At 43.8% G+C, this 26,972-nt stretch overlaps 1 protein-coding gene across 1 annotated transcript; it reads left to right on the top strand.

Annotated features, from left to right (window-relative positions):
• Nucleotides 1-787: 787 nt before the first annotated feature.
• Nucleotides 788-14,468, top strand: LOC143290548 (heterogeneous nuclear ribonucleoprotein A1-like). The gene is made up of 9 exons (XM_076600087.1): nt 788-928; nt 3,396-3,604; nt 4,732-4,852; nt 5,803-5,998; nt 7,324-7,395; nt 7,985-8,059; nt 9,455-9,550; nt 10,634-10,728; nt 12,210-14,468. The coding sequence occupies exons 2-8, from the start codon at nt 3,402-3,404 to the stop codon at nt 10,693-10,695; spliced, it is 825 nt and encodes a 274-aa protein (XP_076456202.1). The 5' UTR covers nt 788-928; nt 3,396-3,401; the 3' UTR covers nt 10,696-10,728; nt 12,210-14,468.
• Nucleotides 14,469-26,972: the final 12,504 nt, after the last annotated feature.

Raw genomic sequence — 26,972 nt, 5'->3', positions numbered from 1 at the left:
CCACAAACCAGCCCCAGTTGTGGGTCACGTCAACTACGAGGTCATCCCAACAGCGAAGCAGGCGGAAGAGGAAGCATCTGACACCAGGCGCATCACTGAGGCGTAAGGACAGCATGCTGTGCACAAGGCCAGAGCAGCATCCACTGCTGCGACAGTACCCACTCACTTGCCCCACATATGAGGGATCTTTCAGGGCCCGGGTTCGGTTGGCTTCCAACGGAATAAGAAAAGTCCTATCGAAGCATCATGACGCCAGGCGTCGGCGATCTTGATGCACGGCGTCAGACTCTTGCTGCCTGAAAACATCGCACACTGGGCGTTGCGCGAAACTTGCTGCTTGTCGCGTGAAACTCGCTGCTTGACGCCCCGTGTGCGATGGGCTTAAAGTTGTGTGATCGGGTGTCACCTTGCCAAACTGGGCCCGTCATTGAGTGGTCAAGTTCATTTGTCACAGTGTGTGTGTGTGTGTGTGTGTGTGTGTGTGTGTGTTGTGTGGCGTGGTGGTGGTGTGTGCGTATGATACTGATGTGCCACTCGCTGGCAGAACCAAATAAAGTGAGCTGGAAATTCCTTTCGTCACTATCATTCAGTTCTGTGTTTTGTCCAAGACTGACATATATTTTCTAAGGATATAACTCTTGATTACTTTCTATGCACACCCATCCCTACTTTCCACTACCGCCACCATCTTTTTGAACAAATAAACTATTATGTAAATTTTTGACAAGAACATGTTCCTATATAAATGAACGGATGTCGAAAACGTCTTTCCCGGAAGACTCTCTGCGCGGTTTGGTGACCACGTGACGACCACTAGGCACCATAAAAGATTTCAGCAGGCAGTTGAATCATTCTCTATTATCTTAGTTAGACACTTTTAGGAAGATCGCAGTCTGTACTTGCTTTGCCTTATCCGTCAATCACACAGGTAAGATTTAAATCCATATTTAGGTCTTGCTTGAATTTTGGTGGCATTAACCAGACCCCCATTTTCGGCATGTTGCGTGACTTCTCCGCCGCCATGATTTTCTTCAAGAAACTCGTGTTTTTTTCTTGGTCATAATCGTCAGATGATACTGTCAAGCGGTCAATAGAACTTGCTAGGTTCGCGTTTATGTTGTAAAGTGTAGTGTTGAATTAAAACTACGTCGATGTGTCACGTTCGTTTGTACGAATGTACATGTCAGTAAAATGCTATTATAAACTATACCGGCGTGGCATTTGCATTGGCACGCGGTTCAAGTGTCATGGCCACAAAACTGTTCTTTGCGCCTTTGCTTGGGTGGTATGGTTGCGCACTGTATACATTATTTAGCGCGGCCCGTGGCTCTTAGCTTTTGGTCCTTTGTTTCTTCATGTTCATGTCTATTCCCTGATCAGTAGTAGCAAAGACAGTTATAGCACCAGGCTATGAAATTGACACCCCACTCCCACCCCCCGTCCCACCAACCCCTCATGCCGGCTTGTGACAAACATGATCGTTTAAGATGTTGCACAATATTCATTGTATATATCCAGGAGTTGCACTGGTCGCTGTTTGCAGTTTTCGTTTGCAAAGTATGTTATACTCATTGCTCATAGTGACATGATAGAAATTCTGATAGTAAAATGAATTGTGCTCAGCGAAATAGTACTAAAGGCTAAAAATTCAAATAACCTTCTTGATAACTAGTTAACTATCATGATAAACAACAGTACTTACACTTTTTTTTCAATAAATGAAGTTTATTCCTGGCCTGTTTTTATAACTTCCCTAAAAGTAAAGCCAATCCACTTTTGAAATGCTTACTGTCAAAATGAAGTGAAAGTGAAACCAGTGCAAACTGAAACTGGAGAAGGGGCATAAAAGGTCTGAGACTAGTGAGAGGCCCATGGAATACATTCCAATTCCAAGCTACTACTTCATATGCTATAAAGAATGGTGTTTTTTAATTTTTGATTAAAAAATATGTAGTCGTGTATATGAAAATTTGATTTGGGATAAGATTGAGACCCATTTGATTAATTTTTTTACTGATGGAGTATTAGCAATGAACTTATTTGGAAACTGGAGCAGAAGTAGCACTGGAAAAAAAAGAAGACAAAACATGTATTTTGTGTATAATGAATAAAACAATCTTTAAAATGTGAATTCACATGCTTGAGGACAGTATCATATTATTTGGTTTCTATACCAACTCAAAGTTAAGTGAATGACACAGTGACAGTAACAGCTGATGTGTCAGTCATGTCATGGTTCATTACTGATTGCACTGCTGAAACTGAGCAGAACATGAGAAATTTGGTACTTGTTAAAAAGTTTGTTGGAACTTATATGACTACACAATATATACATTACATTCTACTGTTATAGATTGTATTGTGATGCTACATTTAGGTAGTATGCTCCCTGGTCATGTTATCAAAGTCTTTAATACTTTATGCATCTTGTTAACTGGAAAACTTTTTATATATTTCTTTTTTACTTTAGTCATATCCTTGTCAGTTAAATATTGATGATATAAAAATGTGAGAAAAGGTTTGAAATAAAGAAATAAACATACTTATAGAGCTGAACAACCAAAAATGAAAAAAATGGTTTAAATGATTATAAAAAATTAAAAAAAAAAAAAAAAAACAACTAGTAGAGTTGGAACAATATTATGTTTCAAGTTTACTCCAATACTCAGTCATACCAGCCATCTAGATCAATCAAGATTAACAGTAACTATTATTATTATTATTAATATTGTTATAACTTTAAATCAATTGATTTTGACAAGTTCATTGCCATTACTAGTTACCAAGTTGACTGTTCTCTGACCTTGGTAGAGTAGTCAAATGATTTGTTGCAGTCCAGTAGAAATTATAGATATTAGATAGTTTACAGAGCTTAGGTTTGGTTCAGGACACCATGGGGTCACCACAAAATGAATGGGTCATTTTCAAAATGAATGGGTCAGGAAAAACAACCGCTTGTTTCCCCCCCCCAGGACAATGAGACAAGCCAACCCCCCCCCCCCCAAATTTGTAATTGAATTTCAATTTGTACTTTGTGCATAACATTCGTTGGTACATTACAGTTCTGTGTGTGTGAGTGTAATATGTATGTGTGTGTTTGACGGTATATAGAGACAATGTGCTTATGTTTGGTGTGTCACTATGAACACAGAAAATAGAATATATACGCACAAACATTATAATGAGAAAAATGTCATTGCATGCAGAAATTAACACATTTGTAACATGATTTCTGACTTTGATGTTGGTCAGTTAATGTAAAGTCTGTCATTGCTGTCCTCTCACTTATCTCACTGTCAACTTATGTCAGCTGTAGAGCTTTACAGAGAGCAAGTGAAGCTGTGTTTAAACTGGGCTGTTACAACTGTGTTGACCTCATGTGTGTTCCCTTTCAGGGCACAATGAACTACCAGCAGTACCACCAGGGTCCTTACGGTAACTACAGACGTGGTCAGTTTGAGACGGCCCCTGACCCAGACCAGAATCGCAAACTGTTTGTTGGAGGCTTGAGCCCAGACACTGACGACAAATCGCTCAGGACCCACTTTGAGAAATATGGGGAGATCAGGGATTGTATAGTGCTGAAAGAACCAGCCACCAAAAGGTGGGTGATTTGGAATGCAGTTTCTTTGCTCTCTCACCTCCTTTCCAGACTCCCCATGTCTGGAACTAGGATGATAGTGGATTTCAGCATCTTGATTCTTTCCGGTTTCCACCACATTGATCATCATCTACAGTGCCACACTATGACCAGTGCAGTTAGCAGTAGCAGAATGCTAGGGCATGTTATTTGTGACAGGGAGACATGTATGTTCTCAGTTGTTGAGCTGTGACCTGGACTGATGGACATGCCTCAGCAACATCAGTGTCAATTTCGAAGTGATGCAGCCATTGACTTAAATATTCATAGTAGTGTTGAGCTTTAAAAAAATCTTTTGTTGACCGCTTCAAAGTTCATGCTTTGGAGATTGCAAGACTGAGCTTAGACACCGGCAAGGAAAAACAGTGCCGAAGGTGCTTGAATTTCCATGTGATGTGTCATTGATTTGAGGAAAAGTTGCGTGTTTGGAATGGTTTTTATTTTATTATTATTATTTTTTTTTTTTTTATTGAAGTTGGTTAATGAATCATGTTTCCAGCTATTCAGAAAAGACCCTGATGCTTTACCCATTTCTGGCGCTTGTGTTTCAACTGAAAAGGGTGGTCCACTGTGGGGTGGACAGGCTACTATGTTCAATAGTAATTACACCCCAGTTTTGAACTACCCACTTCTTGAAAGCAGTTTTCCTGTCATTTTGATTATTTTATGACTGCCTTCAGTTTTAAATTGAATTCCCACTTGTGCAACTTCTGTGTGCATTTCAACATCACTCCTAACTCTGTGATAGTTGGTTTCAAAATGACTGCAATGTTTTTTCAGTGTCAGTGAATGTGTGTGAGAAATTTCCCTTATGTGCAGGGCTTATGGTATTAGTAATAAATCACAGATAGGCACTAAATTGAATGGCACATTTTGAAATGCTATTTGAGTAATCAAGCCTCTGTTTTATACCTGCAACAATGGTGTGTATGTGTGTATTTTACACTTACAGTATACTGAAAATGGAAAGTAGTGAAATGCTCATAAATAGGTCTTTGCTGAACACCAGGTTAGACAGCAATATGTGCAGTGACCTGAGTTCTGGAGATGTTGAGATGGGCTGGTGTATTTGTGTGTGTACATGTCTGTAGGTCGCGGAGGTTTGGCTTTGTTACCTTCAAAGAGCCTGAAGGACTGGATGATGCTCAGAAGAACCGTCCTCACACTATCGACGGAAAGAAAGTTGAGACCAAGCGTGCCATGCCCAGAGATGTGAGTTAAAACTTTCCTTACTTGTTTCATGAAACTTGCATGGAAGTGGACATTTTTTTATGATACATGATTTCTCATTCTTTATAAAAGAAAAGAAGAAAAAAAACATTTGACTTGAAAATCAGTCTGAGTGTCTAGTCATTCCAGTGAGATGATAAACTGAGGTCCTATGTGCAGCACACACTTGGCACACTGAAAAAACCCATGGCGACATGAGCGTTGTCCTCTGGCCAAATTCTGTAGAAGAAATCCACTCTGATGGATACACAGAATGATGCATACATGCAGAAAAGGCCTAAGCGCATGGGGTCAAGCTGCTGGTCAAGCATCTGGCTAGCAGATGTAGTGTAACATATATATAGATATGTCCCAATGCAGTGATGCCTGCTTTACAAACTGCTAAAAAATTAATCAATTTTTAAATCAGCTGTGCCTACATCCTCTTGCCATGCTCCTTAGTGAACAGATACACTACATCACTTTAGTTTTAGCATGCACAGTCACACACATGTACTCATGTTCGTTGTCATACAAGCCACACATAGTGTGTTGTGGACAAAAAACAAGAACAAGAAAAACCCTAGATATTTCTCGCCATCCTCCATTACTGATATGATAATGTACATCAGAAGAAAATGTTGGACAAGAAGCTTGTGCACGTACCATATGCATTATAAACAGACATTGACAGTGATTGTGAATATGCCCTGATATTCTCTCTCTCTCTCTCTCTCTCTCTCTCTCTCTCTCTCTCTCTCTCTCACACACACACACACACACACACACACACACACACACACACACACACACACACACACACACACACACACACACATTCTTTCAGTTTCACACACACACTCACACCTCAGAAGAAAAACATGCAGGAAGCACTTCAGGGATGCAGCACCACTAAGTCTAACACAGAGCATTTCATGCATGTCCGTGAGCAGGACCCTCAGAGCCAGCAGGAGGCCATGAAGATCTTTGTCGGCGGCATCAAGGACGGCACCACGGATGATATGATCCGCGATGCCTTCAGCGGAAACATCACCAAAGTGGAGTTGATCAAGGACAAGAACACAGGGAAGCTCCGTGGCTTTTGCTTTGTCACCTTTGATGACAGTGATACCGTGGATAAGCATGTGTGTAAGTTGACAGTTTTTCTTCATGTGCAAGCTGATATAATTTCATGGATACACTGGATGTGTATTTTGGCATTATATCATGGATAAGTGTATGTGTAAGTCGATAATTTTTCGTGTGCAAGCTATTATTTCATGGATACCATAGGTGTGTATTTTAGCATTAAATCGTGGATACAGATCGTTTTCTTTTCAATCACCAAAGATGTGGAACAAGCTCCCTGATAACCTCCGTCATTCTGATTCCCTCGCATCTTTTAAATCTCGTCTCAAAACTCACCTTTTCCCTCAGCAGTAAGTTCAATTGTGGCAGGTCCGCTTCTTTTGCGTTAGCTGTGCTTGACTGTGTGTATACATATGTATGTGTACATAACTACATGCATGTATATGAATGTGTATTGTGTGTGCGTGTGTTTATGTAAGCTTGTGCCTGCCTATGTGTGCGTATGTGTCAGGGTAGCTGTTAGATACACATGTATGTTAAAATGTATGTATGCAGTGTGTGTGTGTGTGTGCGTGTGTGTGTGTGTGTAGTCACATTTTGGTGTGTGTATGTAACATAGATGTAATGTTTAATGTTAACAAAGCGTTTTTGTAAAGCACGTAGAGCAGATTCTGGATAGTGTGCTATATAAGTATCCATTATTATTATTATTATTATTATTAAGTATGTGTGTAAGTTGACTTTTTTTCCTCATGGATTTATAAATGTGTGTAAGTGGAAATTTTCATGGATAAACATGTGCAAGCTCATGCTATTTTATGGATACCATAGGTGTGTATTTTGGCATTATATCATGGATAAACTTGTGTGAAGTTGGCATTAAAATTGAGAAACTTGTGTGATAATGTGCATTAGCATTTTTGCAGGTTTCCTTGGCTGAAAATAGACGTGCTTAATGACATGGTGATGTGTTTATACAAGCTTTGAAATGAGTTTAAAGGAAAAAATGCAAATTTGACAGAGGCGTTTGTCTCCAAAAGCAGTCTGCAGTGTGTTGAACTAATTTTAATGGCTCTATCATGGGAGCCTTCGCCATAGCTAAAATAATTTTAACAGGTCATGAACAGCTGATTGGAAAGAGAATGATTAACTCATTTCCTAAGAACGGAAAGCAACAAGATTCAGATATCTTCACATGAACTTTTGTTTCTGTCAGGGTTCTTTCAAATACACAGAGATAAAAGGAAAAGACATTTTAGAGTCTGTTTTACAACTTCTCACCAGGATAAGTCAGCATTTAAAATCTAATGGGAGGAATTTGAGTGGCTTATTTTTCATTACCTCAAATGAGAATGCTGTTCTAAAAGCCTCATTTTTCCTTTCAGTGACCAAGTACTTTGACTTGAACGGGCGCAGGGTGGAGGTGAAGAAAGCCACAGAGAAAGATCAAGGATATGGTAAGGGTTACATTTGTTGTATGCATGTGTGTAGTAGAAATACCTCGAGTTGCACTGTAATTTTTATAAAGACACATTTTACTTGGATTTTGTAGTTGATATTAGGTTATGTGCTGCTTGTGTTTTTTGTGCACTAGTTTGCATTGTTACTTTTGTGTGATGTGATTGTGGCTTATACTGTTCACTGTGGGACATCTTTAAATCACAAATAATCACACTTGCATTGTGTTCACAAATAATCACACTTGCATTGTGTTCACAAATAATCACACTTGCATTGTGTGACTTCTGTGTGATGTGATTTTGGCTAATACAGTTTACTGTAGGACTTTTTTCAATCATGAATAATCACACTATCCTCTTTGGTTTGTTTGCCTATTTACTTTCTTTGTCTGTCACCTTTTCCTATCTTCTTCCCCACCTGATTCACCTTTATGGTGTCCAGAAATTCTCTGTCCATGTTCCTACCTGCTAGCAGCAATCTCTCGATACGTCACTGGACTGATGCCCAGTCACAAAAGTGTAGATGTTGTTGTTTGGCTGGTGCTGTTTCACCTTTTATGCCAACTGGGTACTGGGTTTGTTGCAGGCTATGGACCAAACTACGGTCCCAACTATGGATCTGGTGGTGGCTATGGCCAGTATGGGCCTGGACCTGGCCGAGGTGAGTAGTACAGGAGCTATGGAAGGCCGATAACAGTAATAATTGGGAGGGTGTGCAGGCCTGCTTTCATGGCTGACTTATGGTCGCTCGCAGAGTGAGAAGTAGGTCATGTGACAAAACGGGCAGCCCACCACCTTAACTAGCTTCTCTGAGTTGGCACTGCTTTTGTTCGGACAGCTTTTTGGCAGAGTATGAATGGATCAGGTCAAATACATTATGGTAGATATGACAAGAAATGCGCTCAGAATGAACATAGAAGACCAAAGCAAATAATGGGTGTAGTTTTTAAACCAAATGTATCTTGTAAACTTGCAAACATAGTCACTGAAAATGTTCAAAATCCTTTATATCAGAACAGCGATTTCCAGGATGAAATTTTAGCCTGTCAGTGACTTTGAAAAAAAGGAAATGAAGATGTGCGTGCACACGCGGTTCTTGCTAAAAAAATAACCAGGGAACCCTGACAAAACTCTAATGAAAGCAAACCTGCACACCCTCCCTAATGATGCCTACCAGACACGGAGCATTTACAATAAAAGTTGTAATACATAACCAGCCTCCATGTCACTGACTGACCCACGACTGGGAGGACATGGTTTGATCCCCATCAGAGGTGGTTATCTTTGGCCAGTGGATGACTTTTACCCAGAGCTGAGAGTACTGTGGGCTCAGAAGACTGGACCACACGGTCATGGGTTTTGCACTTCACACCAATGCCTTTTGTAGTGTTGCTCAAATTTCCAGACCAACATTGTAGGTGTCTGTATTTCTCACCTTAGTTTTCAGTTCGTTTTCTTTCCGTCACACAACCAACATTGACTTGCTAATGACTCTGATGCCTGTTGTGAGAGTACAGACTTGTCATGTAGTCCCAAACCTAAATGAATCCCAGATGTAGCATCTTCATCAGATCCATCTGTTTTGTAATATAGTTTCAAAATTATATTTAGACCTGTGTTCGCTGATGGCAAACTTTATGAAAATGTTTGTAGTGTCCAGCAGATAACAAACATTGGGGGGAAAAAAAGATGTTGCACGTGAGTGATTCTGTCCTAATTTAAACTACTTCACAATGTTTTTGGTTGGAGGATCTTTGTGTAGGTGACAGTTACAGGAAGACTGGTTACTGTCCATTGTTGACTTGGACTGATGAACTTAACATTCTTACCTAGATGTTTGATATTTGTGAGACAGTACTGTTTCAAACTTTAGAAAAGAAGAAGAAATGTTTTCCAGCATGAATGTTGATATACAACTACATGAATGGACACCTTGTTCCCTGTAACATGTGCTGAGAGGATTTCACTCTTTGATGTATGTGTATAGCTCTTCTGATAAACAGAAATTGCACACAGTTGTGTTAATGTCATGGCATTGCTGAATGCATGTGTGTAGGTGGCTACGCTGGAGGTAACTACGGCCATGGTCACTATCCTAACCAGGGCTGGAACCAGGGGCCCAACTACGGGGATTATGGATATGGTCCTCAAGGTAAGGCATTTATGGCCCACGTCAATTTCACACCCATTTTCTGAGTCAGAATGTGATAATGGTTTTTTTGGGGGGTCCTCATGCCCATTCATGGACTTTACACAACTTTGCATAGCAATTGCACCTTTCTTGCCGTTTCTCAGGCTATTGGCCACTGAACTTTGGGGTTCTTCATCCCCCCACACTTGCACACAGTCCTCTGCAGGCAACCATCCCCATTACCATTCTCTTCTGGTTATACACAATAACAGGAAATAAATCACAATATTTCCTTTTCCATTCTTTTGATTTCTTATAACAAAAAAAACAAAACAAAACAAAAAAAAATAAATAAATAAATAAAATAAAATTAAAAAATATTGTGTGTGTGAGTGTATATATATATAGATAGAACAAGAACAAGAACAAAATTTTATTCCATAGGCCTCCGGCCCCTAGAAACAAAAAGAACAATGTAGAATGCCTATTAAGGAAAAACGAAAACATGAAACAAGCCATGCATGCAAGAAAGTGGAATTTCCTAAACCTACAGATTTTCATTCAGTTATTTTCACAACTGACACCAGTACAGAGGGCATTACTCATCTATATTACCTACGAAATTGTTTCGAATTTTCAATGCATAAAAGATATAAATTCCTAGGTTCCTAGTTTTACGCATGCTGTCACATTTTAGCAATTGTGGAAGAGATTGTATGCTACAATAGTCCAGATATTTAGCTCTAATTTCGGAATACAGAGGACAAACACAAATTACATGTTCCTCATCCTCCGTGACTGCACATAAGCTGCAAAGTTTATCCTGATTATTGTTGAAAAATGACTTCAAAGTAGCTCCTTTAAGAGGTAATAGTCCCAAGCGTAATTTGACGATACAGTCTCTGAAACATTTTATGTTCACAAAATCAAAGTATCTTTCATTTTCAAAGGTAAATTTAAATGTTCTCTAGTAATTATACATATTTTTCTGCATTACGGAGCTTTCCCATTCTTGTAAGTAAATATCTGTTAGACGTTGTTTAAAACTGGAAGAAAAATATAATCTATCTTTGCCCTTAACAAGTACCACCTGGATTGTTGCAGGTGGTTATGGCAGTGGTGGATACGGTGGTGGAAACTACGGCCGTCACTTTTCACCATGCTAGCTGTGCTGGCCCTCATGTGGGACTCTCTTCAAGGTATGGGGGATGTTTTGTATCAAAAAAGCAAAAACAAAAGCGTTTCTCATTCATATGCCACTGGCACATGTTAGTCAAAACTCAGATCAATAAAAAAAAAAATTTTTTTTAAAAAGCAACAAAACGTTCTTAATTAATCCACATAGAAATTCATTTGTACATTATGACTACTGAGTGCAGCACCATAGAAGGCTGCTCTGTACTTGGTAGTTGCTTTTTTGTTATTCATGTTAGCGGATGAACTCGAGACATGAAGTGTGCTTCTTTTGGTTAGAAAATGCTCTCTTTTTTCATTAATGGTGATTTTGGAAGGGGGGGGGGGGCGCAAAATTAATTCAGAATGAATTTGAAATTGATAATTTATAAACTGCATTTAATTACTGTAAAGTTCGGTCTATTGAGCAGACTGGTATATAAGCCGCACCCACTAAATTTTGGACAAAATTTAACGTTATACATACATAAGCCGCACTGGCTTGTAAGCCGCACTTATTTCTGGTACCTGAACACATACTGATACCACAGAAAAGCTGTCAATACTGTAGGTTATGAAATAAACACAAGCGGGAACAACACAAAGAAAAGCAAGCGAAAATACTGCTAGTGCCCCAATAAAATAATAAACAAACAACGAAAAATAAGATCCATAATTTAGGGATAGTCACATTCAACGTCATCCTGCTCACTGAATCCACTGAAATCTTCGTCTTCAATGTCTGAGTTGAAGAGAACCAGCACAGCTTCCTCCGCCATCTTGTCACTGACTTCAGCCTCGCTTTCACTTCATGAACATGAATGCAAAGTGGAGGTCGCTGCTGGTTCGCCGCTTGCACCATCTGCCAGGTCGATCGCCTTCAATTTGAAGGCTGCATCATAGGCATTACGTCGCGTTATCAGCATGGTGAGGGTGTACGCTTGAGCAGAGTAGAAATGAATGCTAATCTGAAGGCTTTAATGTGTGGGGATTTGATTTATAAAACGTGAACAGTTAGCACACTATCCTGAAGCTCATCCAAAAATTCATGGACAGAAATCATGACGTAATTTTAGATAGAAAATTTCCTTTTTGGTGAGTTAAGGGCAGCTAAGATAAGACGAGAACGTGGCACTCCCAAGATGTTAAAATCCTCAAATAAGCTGCATCATTGTATAAGCCAAAGAGGTTGAAATCGTGGCTTAAAGACCGAACTTTACAGTACTGCATTTTGATCGTTTAGTTATACATGGTTGGTCTCCAGTAGTTGTGCACTGCTAGCAATGCTGTGTACTTAGCACACTCTTTTGTGATGGTTGATTAATATTGAAATGGGGTGATTTTATTTTGGCATCATTGCTATATTTCAAGTCCTGAATGATTCACAAGCACTGGTTTTGCTGAGGACTGAATGTTATCAGTGACTTTTCAATCTTGTTGAGTGGCAGAAGTTGTCTTTAGTTTTCACTTGGAGACTGATTGGTGGTTGTGTTATGTGTGCTTGCAGGCAGGCTCATGGAACAGTATGTTTGATGGAAAAAGGCAAAGCAAGCTGCAGCTGCAACAATATAACTTCACAGTACTTAGAAAGTCTTCACACTGAGGCGATCTATTGACATTCACCTGCTTTACACATGAAGACCCAAAACAAAAACCAAAGCAAAATGAACACAGCTAAGTTGAAAAAAAGACACAGCCCAACCAAACTGGATGTAGCTCACAAGAAGACCAGCATGCACACACATTCTGAAAAAAAGAAAAAAAAGAAAAGAAGAAATAAGATGGCAGCAAAAAAAAACCGGACGAGGAGGATTAGGATCGTGGAGAAGTGGCGATGATGAGTGTTCCTGCCTCTTACATCTGTGGCTGCAAACCTCGCGCTGGCCTTCAGTGCCATAGTGGTGCCCTGCCCAAGTGGACCCGCCAAACCAGTGACTCACATGGCAGCTTCATCAGCCTCTTTTCATCTTCAGGGACTTTGTGCAGGCTGTGTGCCCCTATTGGCACCACGGGAAAAAGGAGGCGCAACACTTAAAACAACAAACCATCATTCATTTTTTTCTCATGGACATGATGAACAAAAAGTGTAGATCAAAAAACATGGTTTATTGTTAGGGTTGAGGTTTTAATGCAACCACAAGATTTGATAATTCGTCTCATTTACATTTTCATGCCCATGTTTTTTTTGTTTTTTCTAAACAATTCACAATGTCTTTCCAGTCATGTTGTTTTCAGCAACTTCCTTGCATAAATATGGCTTTTCGATGTAAGGGGTATATGGTGTTGAAAACTATGTGACTGGCGAAAAGCCAAGCAGACTTAGTGAAGCGGATGGCAGGGGGAAAGTTACAAACAATGCTTTAACCCTTCAGGTGGAAGCCTTTCCACCCTGTCGTCACCTGCTTGGCGACGTACACACACAGACTGGGGCGGAACTGGGTGGGAGAGGGTGGGGGGTATATGATAAGAGCAGCAGCAAATAAGGTGGGTTTGGTGTCTCTTACAGCTAAGCTTGGTGATTGTTTTCCTTTGTCAATTGCAGACACTCCAACAAGGTGGGTGGGTGGTGGACTTGTTGGGAGTTAAGCTTTAATGCAGCATGTTTTAAAATTCAGAACAGAACATTTAGAACAAGACCCACTGTTTCCCTAGAAATGGGAGAAAAAAATAAGGGCGGGGGGATGGGGTGGGGAGGAAGGTCAAGTAAAAGAGGGAATAGGAAGCTTAGATTTTTTTTTTTTTTTTTTTTTCCTCTTTGGGCAGATTGAACTTTGTCATGTCAGGAGGAAGGGTGAGGGGGGGTCTGAGGGAGGAATTGCATAACAAATTAGCAGGACAATGGAAAAAGAATGCAAATGAAAATTGATCATTCAGCTCAATAGGATACCTGTCTGCAAGTCTCCTCTGGGGAGACAGTGGGTCCATTTTGCTATTCCTAAAACGAAAAGTCTGTTCCCAGGAGCCTCTTTAAGGGAGTCTTGTCATTAGATTTTATTTTCTTTGTTTTCTTTTTCATTTTTTTTATTTTGTTTTATTAATTTTTTAAAAACTGTACTGTGTAGTTGATAGGTATAAACGTTAGCAAGCTTGTTTGTATGTGGTTAACTGCTTTCTTTTTTATGTTCCATTCATGATAGGTATATGGACTAAAGGTTTATTTCATGATAGTTTGTATGGTAAATGGTGGTGTTTTTCTGTCATTATTTTTATGTTACTTTTTCTTTTCTTTTTTTAAAGTGAGGTACTGCTCAAGTTATTCAGAACTTCAGGTTACTTGAACCTTGAGCGCATCATTTAGTAATCATAAAATACTTACGTGTGACATATGTTAGAACATTTTTGAAGTTTTCATTTCCTGAGTGTTATCGTGATCTTAAAGATGTTTGGGGCAGTGATGGTGGTGGGGAGAGGTGTAGGGAGGGTGCTGAGACTGCATGTTTTAGATTCCCCAAGAGTAATGTTCAGGCTTCGTTGCTGGCAACATTCTCACACAGTTGGATTTGTTTGTTGCGGTAGTGGGGTTGGCGAGGGTTTTTATCCCCCTTGTGTGTGAACAGTTTAAGGTACTGCAGTGCGCATGCCGCACCCTGCAAAGAGGGTTTCCCTGGGTAGTCCCTCAGTTGTCAGTGTCTGGACTTTTTTTAAGGTCACTGTCATTGTGCCATTACTGAGGTGCAAGTACATCTTAGGGGAATGACAATTCAATGTCTGACTGGCTCATTCAGTGGCATTTACACCGGGAACAATAAAGGATGCATAAATGCCACCCTGGTTGTGTTCAGAGTGTTTGTGGGTGTGCATTGCTCATTACTTCATGGGCTTGTGAGTCTTTCTGACTATTTCTCTTGGGGGGGGGGGAGGGGGCATCATCTAACCTGACTGCCCAGTACAAGAACAGAATGTCATAATTATCTTGTTGAGTCCATTCTCACCAGATATCAGCTTCATCTCACTGAAAACTGATTAAAACAAAGAGAAGACACTGTGAAAGGAAATGGTTTGGTTCAGGATAAGTCATATTATAATAAAAGGGAAACAACATAAACAGATGTTCAAAGGTGAATGTATGATTGAAACCAAAGCATGGTTAATGGCCATTTCATCCAATGCAGACATTCCAGCCTGGTGATTTCTGGTTGTCAACTGCAGAGAAAGCCTCCAGCGCAAGCAATAGGTTACTTCTCAAGATTGGGAAACAAGCTCCCCAAATTGGGAAACAAGCTCCCCAAATTGGGAAACAAGCTTCAACATCTGCACGAGTTCAAACATATTTGTAAGTGTATCAGTCCTTCGAAGACCGGCTTGAAACATGAAAGATTAGTTTCAAAATGTCCTATCATAGGGACATATTGAAATAAGTGAAAAATGATAACCTTCCACTTGCAATTTCATCCCAGGTGAAGCTTTAGTTGGAGAAATGTTTGCTGGACAGGGACAAGGAAAATACCTACATTCCAGGACAGGTAACTGAACACCTGCAACAATTTGAAAAATAGGTAAACAAGTGGGGAATGAGGCTTGACATAGAAAATGCAACATTGCATTACAGATCAACCATTTAAAGTGTTTGATGGTAGATCCTAAAGAAGTACCAAAGAATCACAATTTTGTTATGTCTTCTGATCTCCAGTGACAGTGATAAACTTGTACCTAAGTCCCAAACTACCGAACACCTATGTCTTCTGCTTTTTGGTTAATTAAACACACCCGACAAGATTGTAGCTCCATAACTTACATCTTGTTCATCAGATCCATCCTTGAGAAGGATGCAGTCTAGGATCCCAATCCCAAGACTACCGAGTAAGAGCACATTTCATGACTCAAGACTGAGATACTGAATGCATATCCAAGATGAGAGGGCAGCTCCCAAGTGCCAAGGATACAGGTTAAAAAGATGAGGTCCCATCGCATTTTATGAGTGTTGAGACAGTGAAGTGATGGCCTGGAGGTAACACGTCCACCTAGGAAGCGAGAGAATCTGAGTGCACTGGTTCAAATCACGACACAGTCGCCAGTATTTTCTCCCCCTCTACTAGACCTTGAGTGGTGGTCTGGATGCTAGTCATTCAGATGGGACGATAAAGTGAGGTCCCGTGTTAAGCATGCACTTAGCAAGTGTAAAAGAACCCACAGCAACAAAAGGGTTGTCTGCCAAAAAGTCCACATTGATAGGAAAACAAGTGAAAAAAATATGAAAAAACATACAGATGACAAAAGTCAGCAAACCAGTGTTTTGAAGCATGAAATGCCAGCATGGACCAACCCAGGCATCAATTCTGGCAGGTACCAAATGGAACCATGAAATTTAAGTCATGCATACACTCCCCTGGCAATTGCACAAAAACACACTCATCTGACAGCGTCCTTGAGGGTCTGGGTTCAATCCCTGGTCTTGCCCCTTCTCCCAAGTTTGACTGGAAAAATCAAGCTCGGCGTCAAGTCATTCAGATGAGACAATAAACTGAGGTCCCGTGTGCAGTACGCTCTTGGTGTACTGAAAAAGAATCGACAGCAACAAAAGTGTTGTCCTCTTTCAAAATGCAGCCATATTCGTTTTCGGGGGTTGGCTTCCCATCAAAGCACATAATCAGTCTGAGCTTAATACTCTCAGTCTTCCTTCACCTGCTACCTGTGATCTGTGTATTTTATAATTTAACACCTGTTCACTTTGTGTGCTTTTAGACAATGATGCTGAGATCGATACTCGGCAAGAGTCTCCCAGGCCCGGAGCTCATGATTTCTCCTGATAGGGAGACGCAGATTGTGGAGGCGACACTCGTTTCACTACATGAAGGGGACCGGGGGGGGGGAAGGGGTACAAGCGTCGCCTTTCGAGGTGTCCCAGCGGGAGGCAGGAAAAAGGGGAAGTGGCAAGTCCTCTCTTGGAGGTGGGGGCTCGCGGCTAGGCACGAACTCTCAAGTGGAGGCCGCATCTGGCTGTTACCCTGGTCCCCACTCAGAGACGGCCCTCAGGGGCTCCATTGCTGTTCCCCCTCCTCCCTCCACTGACGACCCCCCTCCTCCACCTCCATCTGTGGGGGAGAAAGTTTTGGTTCCTGGGGGTGACCTCTACTTTGCCCAACCCGGTCAAAGCCACCCCAGTCTCCCCACAGGAGGGGATTCGGGGCGCGTGGCCACCTGCTTTGCAGGTCTTCCCGCTATCCGGCTGGTCTCCCCTCCTGGGGAAGGCCCACACGTGACAGGCGGTTCTGGGCAGTCAGCCCTCCAGTCTTCTGGCGGGACTGACACCCAAGTCGGATCTGACCTCCCTCCAACTTCATCAGGTTTTTCCCTTCATGGACGTCAAGGCACCAGTGATCCTTGGGGATGGGGTCACAGGATGGCTGGCGCCTATGGGTGGTTTCCCCCATTCTACCCATACTGGGGCGCACATATGGTGCATGCTGGGTTGCCGGGAGGACCAGGGGCCAATCCCTCATCCTCTTCCTCCCGGATCCAACACAGAACATCTCACAGGGTGACACACATGGCCTTGACGAGTGAGATCGACATCTTGTCGGTCAGGTTGAGCTCCTCGGCCAATATTGCCACTCAGTCCACAAATCGGGCCTCTGTCACCCCACAGGTGACCTCCACGGCCAATATTGCCACTCAGTCCACAAATCGGGCCTCCGTCACCCCACAGGTGACCTCCACAGTCACAACGGCCTCCTTGTCAGGACCGACGGCTGCCGATTTGCCCAGCTCAGCCCGGGGAAGTGTGAAGTTTTCACCCACCCAGCCCTCAGTCCTACAGGGAAATGAGTGAGTGTTTGTCCCCTCACAGCACTCATGGGTCCCTCTTGCATTCAGGGATGCCCTCATTGAGAAGGTGTGGCACCCACCATCCCAAGTGTGGTTGGACCTATGGTCCACACACTCCCCGCCCTCTTCAGCCGTCAATGAGGTAACAGCTGTGGCCATGGTCCCCGCTCGGGATCGTCCCAGCTCATCCTGCTGGGCTGACCACAGCTCACAGGATGCCCCAGCGGGTACATCCACTTGGGATGGCACCCAGCAGGGGATGGACTGGGAGCAAGAGTCAGAGCCTCTGTCTTCGGAGGAGGATGAACAAGTGGATGAGCACATTTCGCCCCAATCCCAGGGGGACAGATTGAGCCCACGCCTCCCTAGGGACCAGCCTGAACCAAACTCGGCTTTCGCCGAGCTTGAACTGACCCTCCCCAATCGGGTCACATATGCTGAATCGGTCCCTCAGGTTACATTGTTACCCTTGGCCCTCCTTAGGCAATGTGACTCTAACTCCAGAACCACCAGATGACTCAGAGTGCCAGAAATGGCGCAGGAATGGCTTAATAAGCCAGCCCGCACTGTCAGAGGTGCTGCTTCCATCCCTCCTCCAGGCAGGGAGTCCCTCTCTGACCCGGGCGCCTTTCCTCTGAGCAAGTTCCTTAAAGACATTCCAAAGGCGGGGTGTGGTCCTTGTACACACAGGACCACCCTGCCTACATGGAAGCGGAGCCCTCTGGGCAGGACAAGATGTTGGTCTCACAGCACAGCACCTTCCCCACTTGAGCTATTCTATCCTTTCAAACGTCAGCAGAGTGGGACAGATTGGCCCTCCGCTGCCTCCTTGAGGTTTCCACGGCTTATACCTTCTTCGACGCGATCCTCCACAGGGCAAATGAGCTGTGGGAACAGCGTCCGGTTAATCAGGACACGGGGTCACCTTCCTCTGTCCCGCCAGGCCTCTTCACCAACCAGAGGTTAAACACTTTTGGAAATAGGGTAGCCTGTGGTCTCACAGCGGCCACAGACACAGCTACCAGCCTTCACTTCAATACGTGCTAGCTCGGCGTGATCCGTTCTCCGCCTCTCCAACATTCCAGTAGAGGAGAGGGCTGCACTGCGGTCCATCCCGGCGCAACAGGGAGGTGGCTTCATATTTAGCCCACACCTACCAGGGGCACCAGGGTTCACTGCCATTGAAAAGACCAACCACCAGGGCCCCTCCATATGCCACGCCACATAAGTCAAAGCAGCGTGCACAGAATCAGCAGCAGAGGAATAAACCACCTCATGTTCGTCCAAGCCAACCGACCATGCACAAGGCCAGAAGGCAGCACTCCCAATGACTGGGCCCCGATTCAGCACCGCCAGTCATCCAGCTCCTCCAAGTCGGAAACTTGTCCCGGCATGAACATCAGTGGTGCGCTCTGGGACTCAGTGACTGGACTGTGTTGGTGCTAGAGTCCGGGTACATGCTGCCTTGGGCGGAGGACCTCCCCCCTCTAAGATCCACTCCTCCTTATGTGCCCAGCTCGGTGGAGCAGGAGAGCATCTCAGATACACAGATACTGCACCTACTCCTCATAGGAATAATATCTCAACTCTTGGACCTGGTCCCTGGTTTTTACAGCCGGTTGTTCGTGATTCCAAAGGTCTCAGGAGGGTGGAAACCAGTCTTGGACTTGTCCCCCCTCAACAAATTCCTCCCCAAAATCAAATTCAAGATGGACACACAGACGCAGATTCAGGAGGCCATTCATCAGGGCGATTGGGCTACCTCTATCGATCTGTAAGATGCTTATTTTCATATCCTCATTCATCCGGTGTTCCGTTGGTACCTGAGATTCATGTGGAGGTACAAGGTGTTCCAGTTCTCGGCCCTCCCATTTGGTCTGTCCCTTGCCCCTTTCCCGTTTACCAAGGTGGTGCGGGCATTGGTGTCCATCGTCTGGTCGGAATCCATTTGTCTCTGTGTGTACCTGGATGACTGGCTCATTCTAGCCCAGTCACAGGCCCTGTGCCAGAGGCATATGGCCAGACTTCTAGACCTTTGCTCCCAACTGGGCTTCCTCACGAACCAGGAGAAATGTGATGTGTCCCCAAGTCAGTCCTTCAGCTTCTTAGGGATGAGGTTTGACACACAGTCCATGATAGTCTCTCTGACGCCAGATCGCTGGGACCAACTGGTAGGCTTCCTCGGCCATTTTGCGCTGTTCCTGCCAAGCAACAGCGTGGACACTTTCATCTCTCCTGGGCATGATGGATTCCATGGCACCTCTCATCCCCCTGGGCAGGGTTCTCAAGTGCCTTCTTCAGAGGGCACTGAGGCTACAGTGGTCCCAGAGAACCCAACCATGGGATACCCAGATATGTCTGGGCAAGTGGTCCGTCGAGGTGACACCAGAGTGGATAACCACCCCTCTTCACACACAGGGGGTGCCCATAGCCCCACTTACACTTCAGGTGGCACTCTTCACAGACGCCTCCTCCCTGGGCTGGGGAGCCCACATGGATTCACTCCATGCAGTAGGGACTTGGACCCTGGAGGAGCGCCTATGCCACATTAACGTTCTGGAACTGGAGGCGGTTCGCAGGGCTCTCCTGCACTTCATGGGGGAGGCCACTGGCAAGACCATCCGCTTGTTCACGGACAACACTACAGTCGCATGTTACGTGAACAAAGGGGGGGAAAGCACATTTGGCAGACCTCTCCCTGCGGACCAAGGCTCTCCTCCGTTGGTGCCACAGCAAGGGCATTGCACTTTCAGCGAGACATATAGCAGGAAAAGCCAACAACTTGGCAGATGCACTCAGCAGGTCCAAGAGTGTCATCCACACAGAGTGGACCCTGGACAAGGACACCCTTCAGGGGGTGTGGGAGCAGTGGTTTCGGCCGATGCTGTGGACCTCTTTGCCACAAAGTTCAACAAGAGACTTCCCACTTATGTCTCTCCGGTCACCGACCCAGAAACGTGACGCACGTTCCACCCCTGGAACTTGAAACGAAACCTCATTTGCTGAGGCAGTCTTGTTTGGGGATTCCTCATTCCAATCCTCAACTGCTCCACCTGCACGCGTGGCTGCTGTGCAGTTGGAACTGTCAGCACCACCATTGAAGTCTTTGACCCCTCAGTCGGCCGCTGTGTCAGCAGCGCTTACCAAGGAGGGCGCCTCCTCTGACCTCCTCTCCATAGTCTCCAAAGCGAGGAGGGCAGGGACTGAGGCTTTGTATGACTTTCTGCTCCTCAGTTCTCAACCTGTCTGCTAGTTCTGTGTGAGGGCACAGGTCTTCCATCTGTACCACCATCAGACAGCTAGGTAGTCCTTCCTTTGAGATGGATTTCCTGCTCAGAGAGGTGGCTAGGGGCGCCTCTCTGAAGGAAACTATTAACCCCAGGAGAGTGCCCCTTTGGGACTTGGTTCCTGGTGCTTGATTTCATTCGAAACAACCCTTTGAGCCTTTGGGTACTATTCCTTTCAACTTACTCACCCTCAAGATCACTTTCTTTCTGTTGCTGGCCACGGGCTGTCGTAGAAGCGAGATACATGATCTTAGTGGAATGCCATCACCCTCCATTTCCTTCCAGAGTTCCTGGCTAAGAACCAAGACCCGGAGGTCCCTTCCCCCTCTCTGAGGGTCAGACCATTGTTTTAATTTCTTGCCCAAGACGATGAGGACAGGCACCTCTGCCCTGTTTGGTGCCTCAAATACTACTGGGATAGGTCTCGCCACAGGCGTTCTTCTCAGAGACGTCTTCTCATCTCCCTCAATTAGAATTACAAGAAAGACGTCGCTGCAGGCACCATTTCCCACTGGGTTTCCCAAGTCATTCTTAGAGCCTGCTCTCATTCTCACAAGGATATCAGCTGTCTTAATCCCAGAGCACACGAAATGTGGGCCAGAGCCACTTCAGTTGCTTTCCAACACTCAGTCGGTGCCACTGCAGCTTGTCTTGCAGGCAGCCTTCTGGCAGTCTGAGAATCCCTTTATCAACTTCTACTGCAGGGATTTCTGTATGACCAGGGCTGATGGTTCCAATGGGGATTTCCTTTGTCGCGGCTAACACTCTCGGTTACAAGGGATCCCCATGTGAACCAGTAGGTCAGTTTTGCCCTCCTCCATTTGCTTTAAATTCTGCATCAGTTTGATATGGTACAGTATATGACACCAAAAGGAGGAGTTTGTATTATACTCCATGTTTGGTGATACATATACTTATCATGTCAAACTCGAATGCCCGCCCGTCCTTGCCCGCATCTCTGCCGTGGTTCTCATGGGGCATTTTCTTGATGGCCACGGAATGATTCAGCGCTTGTAGTTTTTAGAGGCGTTTGATTGGATAAGAGCGGACCGTGCAAGACAGGTCGTCTTTTCACTGTTAGCCGAGTGAAATTTGGCCAAGCAGAGGAAACCGATAGGCCTAGTCTGCATCAGTTCGACATGGTAAGTATATTATGTACCACCAAACATGGAGTATAATACAAACTCCTCCTATCTGTCACAAGTTAGTCTGGACACAATCCTGTGATTTTAGACTATGCAGTTTATTTCGGGAGCATGTCGATCAGTGCTGACCCTATTTCATGCCGGTAAGAAAATAAAACTAAGGGGTGTGTAACTACCAGTTATATCTGGAACATGTCAATAATAATTATGTCGATTTATTTTGTTGTAAATCTTTATTATGTGTGCAGTGTGTGTGTGTTTCGGTTTACGTTGGACTGAAGTTGTGATTCAACATGCATGCATTGTTATTGTATCCTCCACACCACAAAGGGGCAAACGGGTTAAATTGCTTTGAATCTTTTAGATAAAATCATCTCTGTGATCTGTTAGTATATACCCTATCACGGTCGCTCTGCTCACCCGACTCAAACTCTGCATTTCAAAAATATTCTTTTCTGGCTTCTTCACAAGTTCCGTAAGAACTGGTCCCCATGGTGTGACAATTCAATCATAATTAGTTTCCTTTTAACAGCTTTTGAAATTTCAGTATATAAACTCTTCACAGTGATGTTTATTGTGCACATCATGATAACAGTTGGAAATGCTGTTTTGCACAGTACACATTAGTTTGTCCTTTAAACAACTTTTGAAATTTCAGTATATAAACTCTTCAGTGACGCTGATAATGTGTTGTGCACATTGCTTAATTAATTAACCTTTGCCGGACGGTGTGGGTCCATGTGGACCCAGAAGGGTCTTTAAATGCCGATATCTAGTATATTTATAGATGTTTTTCAATGAAATTTTAGATATGCTCCAAACACACAAATCCCCTCCTTGTCCTAAAATTTCGAAAATATGGGTCAACATTTCAAAAAGTAATTAAAGGTGACATTTTAACTAGTCACTGATGACAGTGTGGGTCCGTGTGGACCCATGGCTCGCAAAGAGGGAAAACTGTGTTTACCCCTCCGCAGACGGTGTGGGTCCGTGTGGACCCATGGCTCGCAAAGAAGGAAAATTGTAACCCTTGGCTACAGAGGGCGACAATGGGGAGGTCTGTAGGACCCCTCTTTGCATGCTGGAGAGAGAAACTGAAACCGATACTGGCACTTCTGAAAGTAACAAGTTCTGATGAAGCGGTGGGTTTTTCCCACGTTCTCTCCTTGCTACGAGTATCTCTCATGGAGGCTGGACAGTCACTCTGATACCGTCATGGACAGACCCAACATTTTTGAAGCCCTTGTCACCTGCGCTGACGCAGAGGAAGACCGTAATTTTGGTGAGTATATCAACATTTTGAGTTAGAATGTAAACCACTTGACTATTTATTAGGGGAAATAAGATTGATGGGTCGGGGGTTTGGTGAGTGCAGAAATGGCTTGTATCAATGGTTTGTATCTGTCTCTGTCTCAGTTCAAGTTGCATCTCAAAGCTAGCCAAAACTAATCAATAACGTAAAAAGGCTTGAAGAATACAATCACAGAGGTGTACTCACGCAGTAGTTCATGCGTTCACAGGTGCCGATAGAGGAGTGGATAGGGGGATTAACGTATGTGCTTTATAAAAACCAATGAAACCCACTGTTTTGTTTTCCTATCCCCAGAAGAAGATTTTGGTATGAATGCCTACTTTCACTTTCAATTGTTGTATGTGTGTATGTTTGCCTGTAGTCTACGTATGTGTCTCGGGAGACAAGGGGGGTGGGGGGGTGGCTTTCTCTCTCTGTTTTGGTGCTCTAGTGTTTATAGGTTAATTGTTTACAAGTGCTTACATGTGTCTGCATTTTTGTTGCTTGTCATTTTTAGTTGCTTACAATGTTGCCCGGTTTTTTCGATGACAGGGTGTGTGTGTGTGTGTGTGTGTGTGTGTGTAAAACATAACTGCAAATTTATGGAATCATATCTGACTATATTGTACCTATCTCTTCTTTTTTTGGTTACCCCAGATGAGCAAAGAACACGGATTGCCAGTTCCCAGGACCACGAACAAGAAAGTGGCGATGACTAGTGACGAAGAATTTCTTCCACCTGAGCCTGATGCGGTGTCCCCTAGTGATGATGAACCAGATTTCGGAAAAGATGAAGAAGAAGTATTTTCTCAGGTGAGGAGCAAGAAGTGCCACCAGATTCCAACACATATACAGCAAAGGACGGAACATGATGGAGCAAAGTTCCAGTGACCGGAAAAAGAAAGACGCCGTCTAAGAACATTTTCAAGCGTCCCCCTAGTCAGGTCCCTGGAACCCAAAATGTGCATGATCCGTATGATACATACAAACTGTTTATTTCAGACAAAATCATTAAAGACACTGTCCGTTTCACAAATTTGTATGGACAAAATCAGTACCAGGAAAAATGGCAAGATTGTGACGATGTTGAGATTGAGGCCTTGATTGGCGTGTTGCTTTTTGGGGGGTCAAAAAGCAGAACATGCTTTCCACCAGCGAAATTTGGGATCAGGAATACGGGGTCAGTCTTGTAAGAGCAGCCATGAGTAGGGACAGATTCAAAATCCTCATAAATTATGTTGTCTGAGATTTGATGACAAATACACAAGATCAAACAGAAGAGCAAAAGATTCATTTGCCCCTTTCAGAGACGTTTGGGACGAATTCAACAAAAACCTTAGTACCTATTACATTGCTGGGCCCCTTCTAACTGTGGATGAGCAGCGTGTGCCTTTTAGAGGCAGGTGCAATTTCATCCAATACCTACCCAGCAAGCCGGATCGCTATGGCATAAAGGTGTTCTGGGTTGCTGACTCGATCAGCCAACAATTTCCCTCTCTTGGGAATTCCATACCTTGGCCGGCCCCTCGGCCAGGACTGAGACAGGTGAATCTTGGAAGGAACATTGCCCTTCAGCTGGCAACTCCATTCTTCAAGAGTGGAAGAAATATTACATGTGATAATTATTTCACAGATTTGGCTTTGGCCGAGGGCTGTCAAAACAATGGCCTGACAGTCGTAGGGACAGTCAGATCCAACAAAAGGTTTCTACCCTACCCTTTCAAAAGCAACAGAAACCTCCCACTTCACGGCAGCGAGTTTGCTTACAATAAGACTGTCAACCTTGTTAATTACCAGGGGAAGAGAAGGAAGAACACCGTTCTCCTCAGCTCAATGCATGACGAAGGGATTTGTGTGTGCGTGTGTTTCTTATTACTGCTTGGTGTTCTTGATGTTTTGATCTTGCTTGTATTTTTATGTTTCTTTTTTTCTTGCTGCTTGAAGCCTAATTGCCTTAGAAATATAGTCTGCATTTCAGGTAACATTCCTTAGTGTCACACAGACAGACATGCAACACATACAGTTTACACACAAACATACTAACACACAAATTCTGCTGTGATGGAAGCATAAGCGCCACTGTTGCAGGATGGAGCAGTATTTTGAGAACTTCGTCAAAATCGGATTAAAATAACCCTCTTTATTGACATGGGTCCACCTGGACCCACACCGTCTTCTTCAGAGGGATGAACGCAAAATTTCCTTCTATGACGGCCATGGGTCCACACCGTCTGTGGAAGGGTGGACATGATTTTCCCTCTTTGAGGGACATGGGTCCACACGGACCCACACCGTCTTCCGTGTATAGTCAATAGCACCGTCCGGCGAAGGCGTTGAAGGTGCTTATGTTTCGCACAAGTACAGATAATTCAGCTGTGCATTCACTCCCTTGGCATTCCTGAGTGCAGATGCACGAACATTATCATTTTAATTCATTGTACGTCGTGGTACATAGTAGTACATGACGGTGAATGAAGACATTTTTTTTCCCTAAAATTACGTTTGTCTAACACGCTTACCGTGACCCACTAGTGCAGACTCCGGCAGGGAGTCAGATTCCTGTCCTGTGCAAATTACTATCCGCCTTTGTGGAGAAAACTGAAGTATCTACAGCTGGTAACCTCCCAGGAGGTTACAGGAAGGGGCGAGGTGCACTGTGGCCTGGTTCTGTGTGGGTGTTGTGTATGGATGGGTTTCAATCTGAGGGATGAAGGCTGTCCTGGTATTGGCACTTATAGGTCAAGGCTGGGGATTTTTTCATTCCCATGTTAATGTAGCAGGATGGCAGAATGATTAAGGCACCGATTCCAACTCTCAACCTTTCCATCAAGTTCGACTGGAAAATCAAACTGAACATCTAGTCATTTGGACGAGATGACAACGCTGCCCGAGGTTTTATGTACAGCATGCACTTGGTTCATCGAAAAAACTCATGGCAATGGAAGCAGCATAAAAATTCTGTATAACAAACTTCTCTGAAAGGTACACAAACATGCACAAGGCATGACTTGCATGTTGGGTTATGCTGCTGTCAGGCATCTAAGAACATGTGTAGTGTTCATGGATTTGTCCCCCCCTGCGGTGACGCCTTCTTGAGAAACTGAAACCATGCCAATGTATGGTGTATCACGGCCCTCCTGATTAGTCCAAATTTGTGGTCTCTCATGTCCTGCTCTTGTGGTGACCTCAGATTCGGTCAGTCTTCCTTGTCGGCAGAATCATGGACCGTCATGACGGTCTCCACTCAAAACCTAAGATTGAAGCTTCCCTTTCGACTGTCATCATTGGACTGTTACAGTGAACACAGGTGGGTATGGGGTGTTGGTCTGAATGAACAGTGAGTAATGCCATAGAAATAGTGCAGACTATAGAAGTGCAAAAAATAAAAATAGTGCAAGTGCAAGGTCTGTAGATAGCTGGCACGGAGCAAACTCTAGTTTGGCTGTGTGTGGGCATTCAGATTGGGTAGCTTGAGAGCAATGCCACTGGAATGGTGCAGAGTATGGGACAGCACACAAAAAAAGCAGTAGTGCAGTATCTCCAGTTTCCTGTAGACAGCCGAGACTGATAGATGAGCCCCAGTATGTGTATGGGAATTCCATTTGGACAGCTTGTAGGTAATGCTACTGGAACAGTTCAAGTGCATTAAAATTGGGCAGCTTGAGAGTAATCTCACTGGAAAGGTGCAAATGATGGCACGGACAAAAGAAAACACACACACAAAACCCCCCCACAAAATCCTGTCACTTCACTTCTTTCCATTACACAAAGCAAAAAGTAGA

This window comes from Babylonia areolata, chromosome 15 (genome assembly GCF_041734735.1).
Source record: "Babylonia areolata isolate BAREFJ2019XMU chromosome 15, ASM4173473v1, whole genome shotgun sequence".
NCBI classification, from domain to species: domain Eukaryota; kingdom Metazoa; phylum Mollusca; class Gastropoda; order Neogastropoda; family Buccinidae; genus Babylonia; species Babylonia areolata.
Note: the sequence above shows the minus strand (reverse complement) of the source record. Positions and strands in the feature narration are given on the sequence as shown.

Coding starts and splice junctions, on each gene's coding strand:
- LOC143290548 (XM_076600087.1), top strand. CDS start 3,402: ATGAACTACCAGCAGTACCACCAGGGTCCTTACGGTAACTACAGACGT. Junction 4,853..5,802: donor AGCGTGCCATGCCCAGAGAT/GTGAGTTAAAAC, acceptor GTCCGTGAGCAG/GACCCTCAGAGCCAGCAGGA. Junction 7,396..7,984: donor AGAGAAAGATCAAGGATATG/GTAAGGGTTACA, acceptor GGTTTGTTGCAG/GCTATGGACCAAACTACGGT.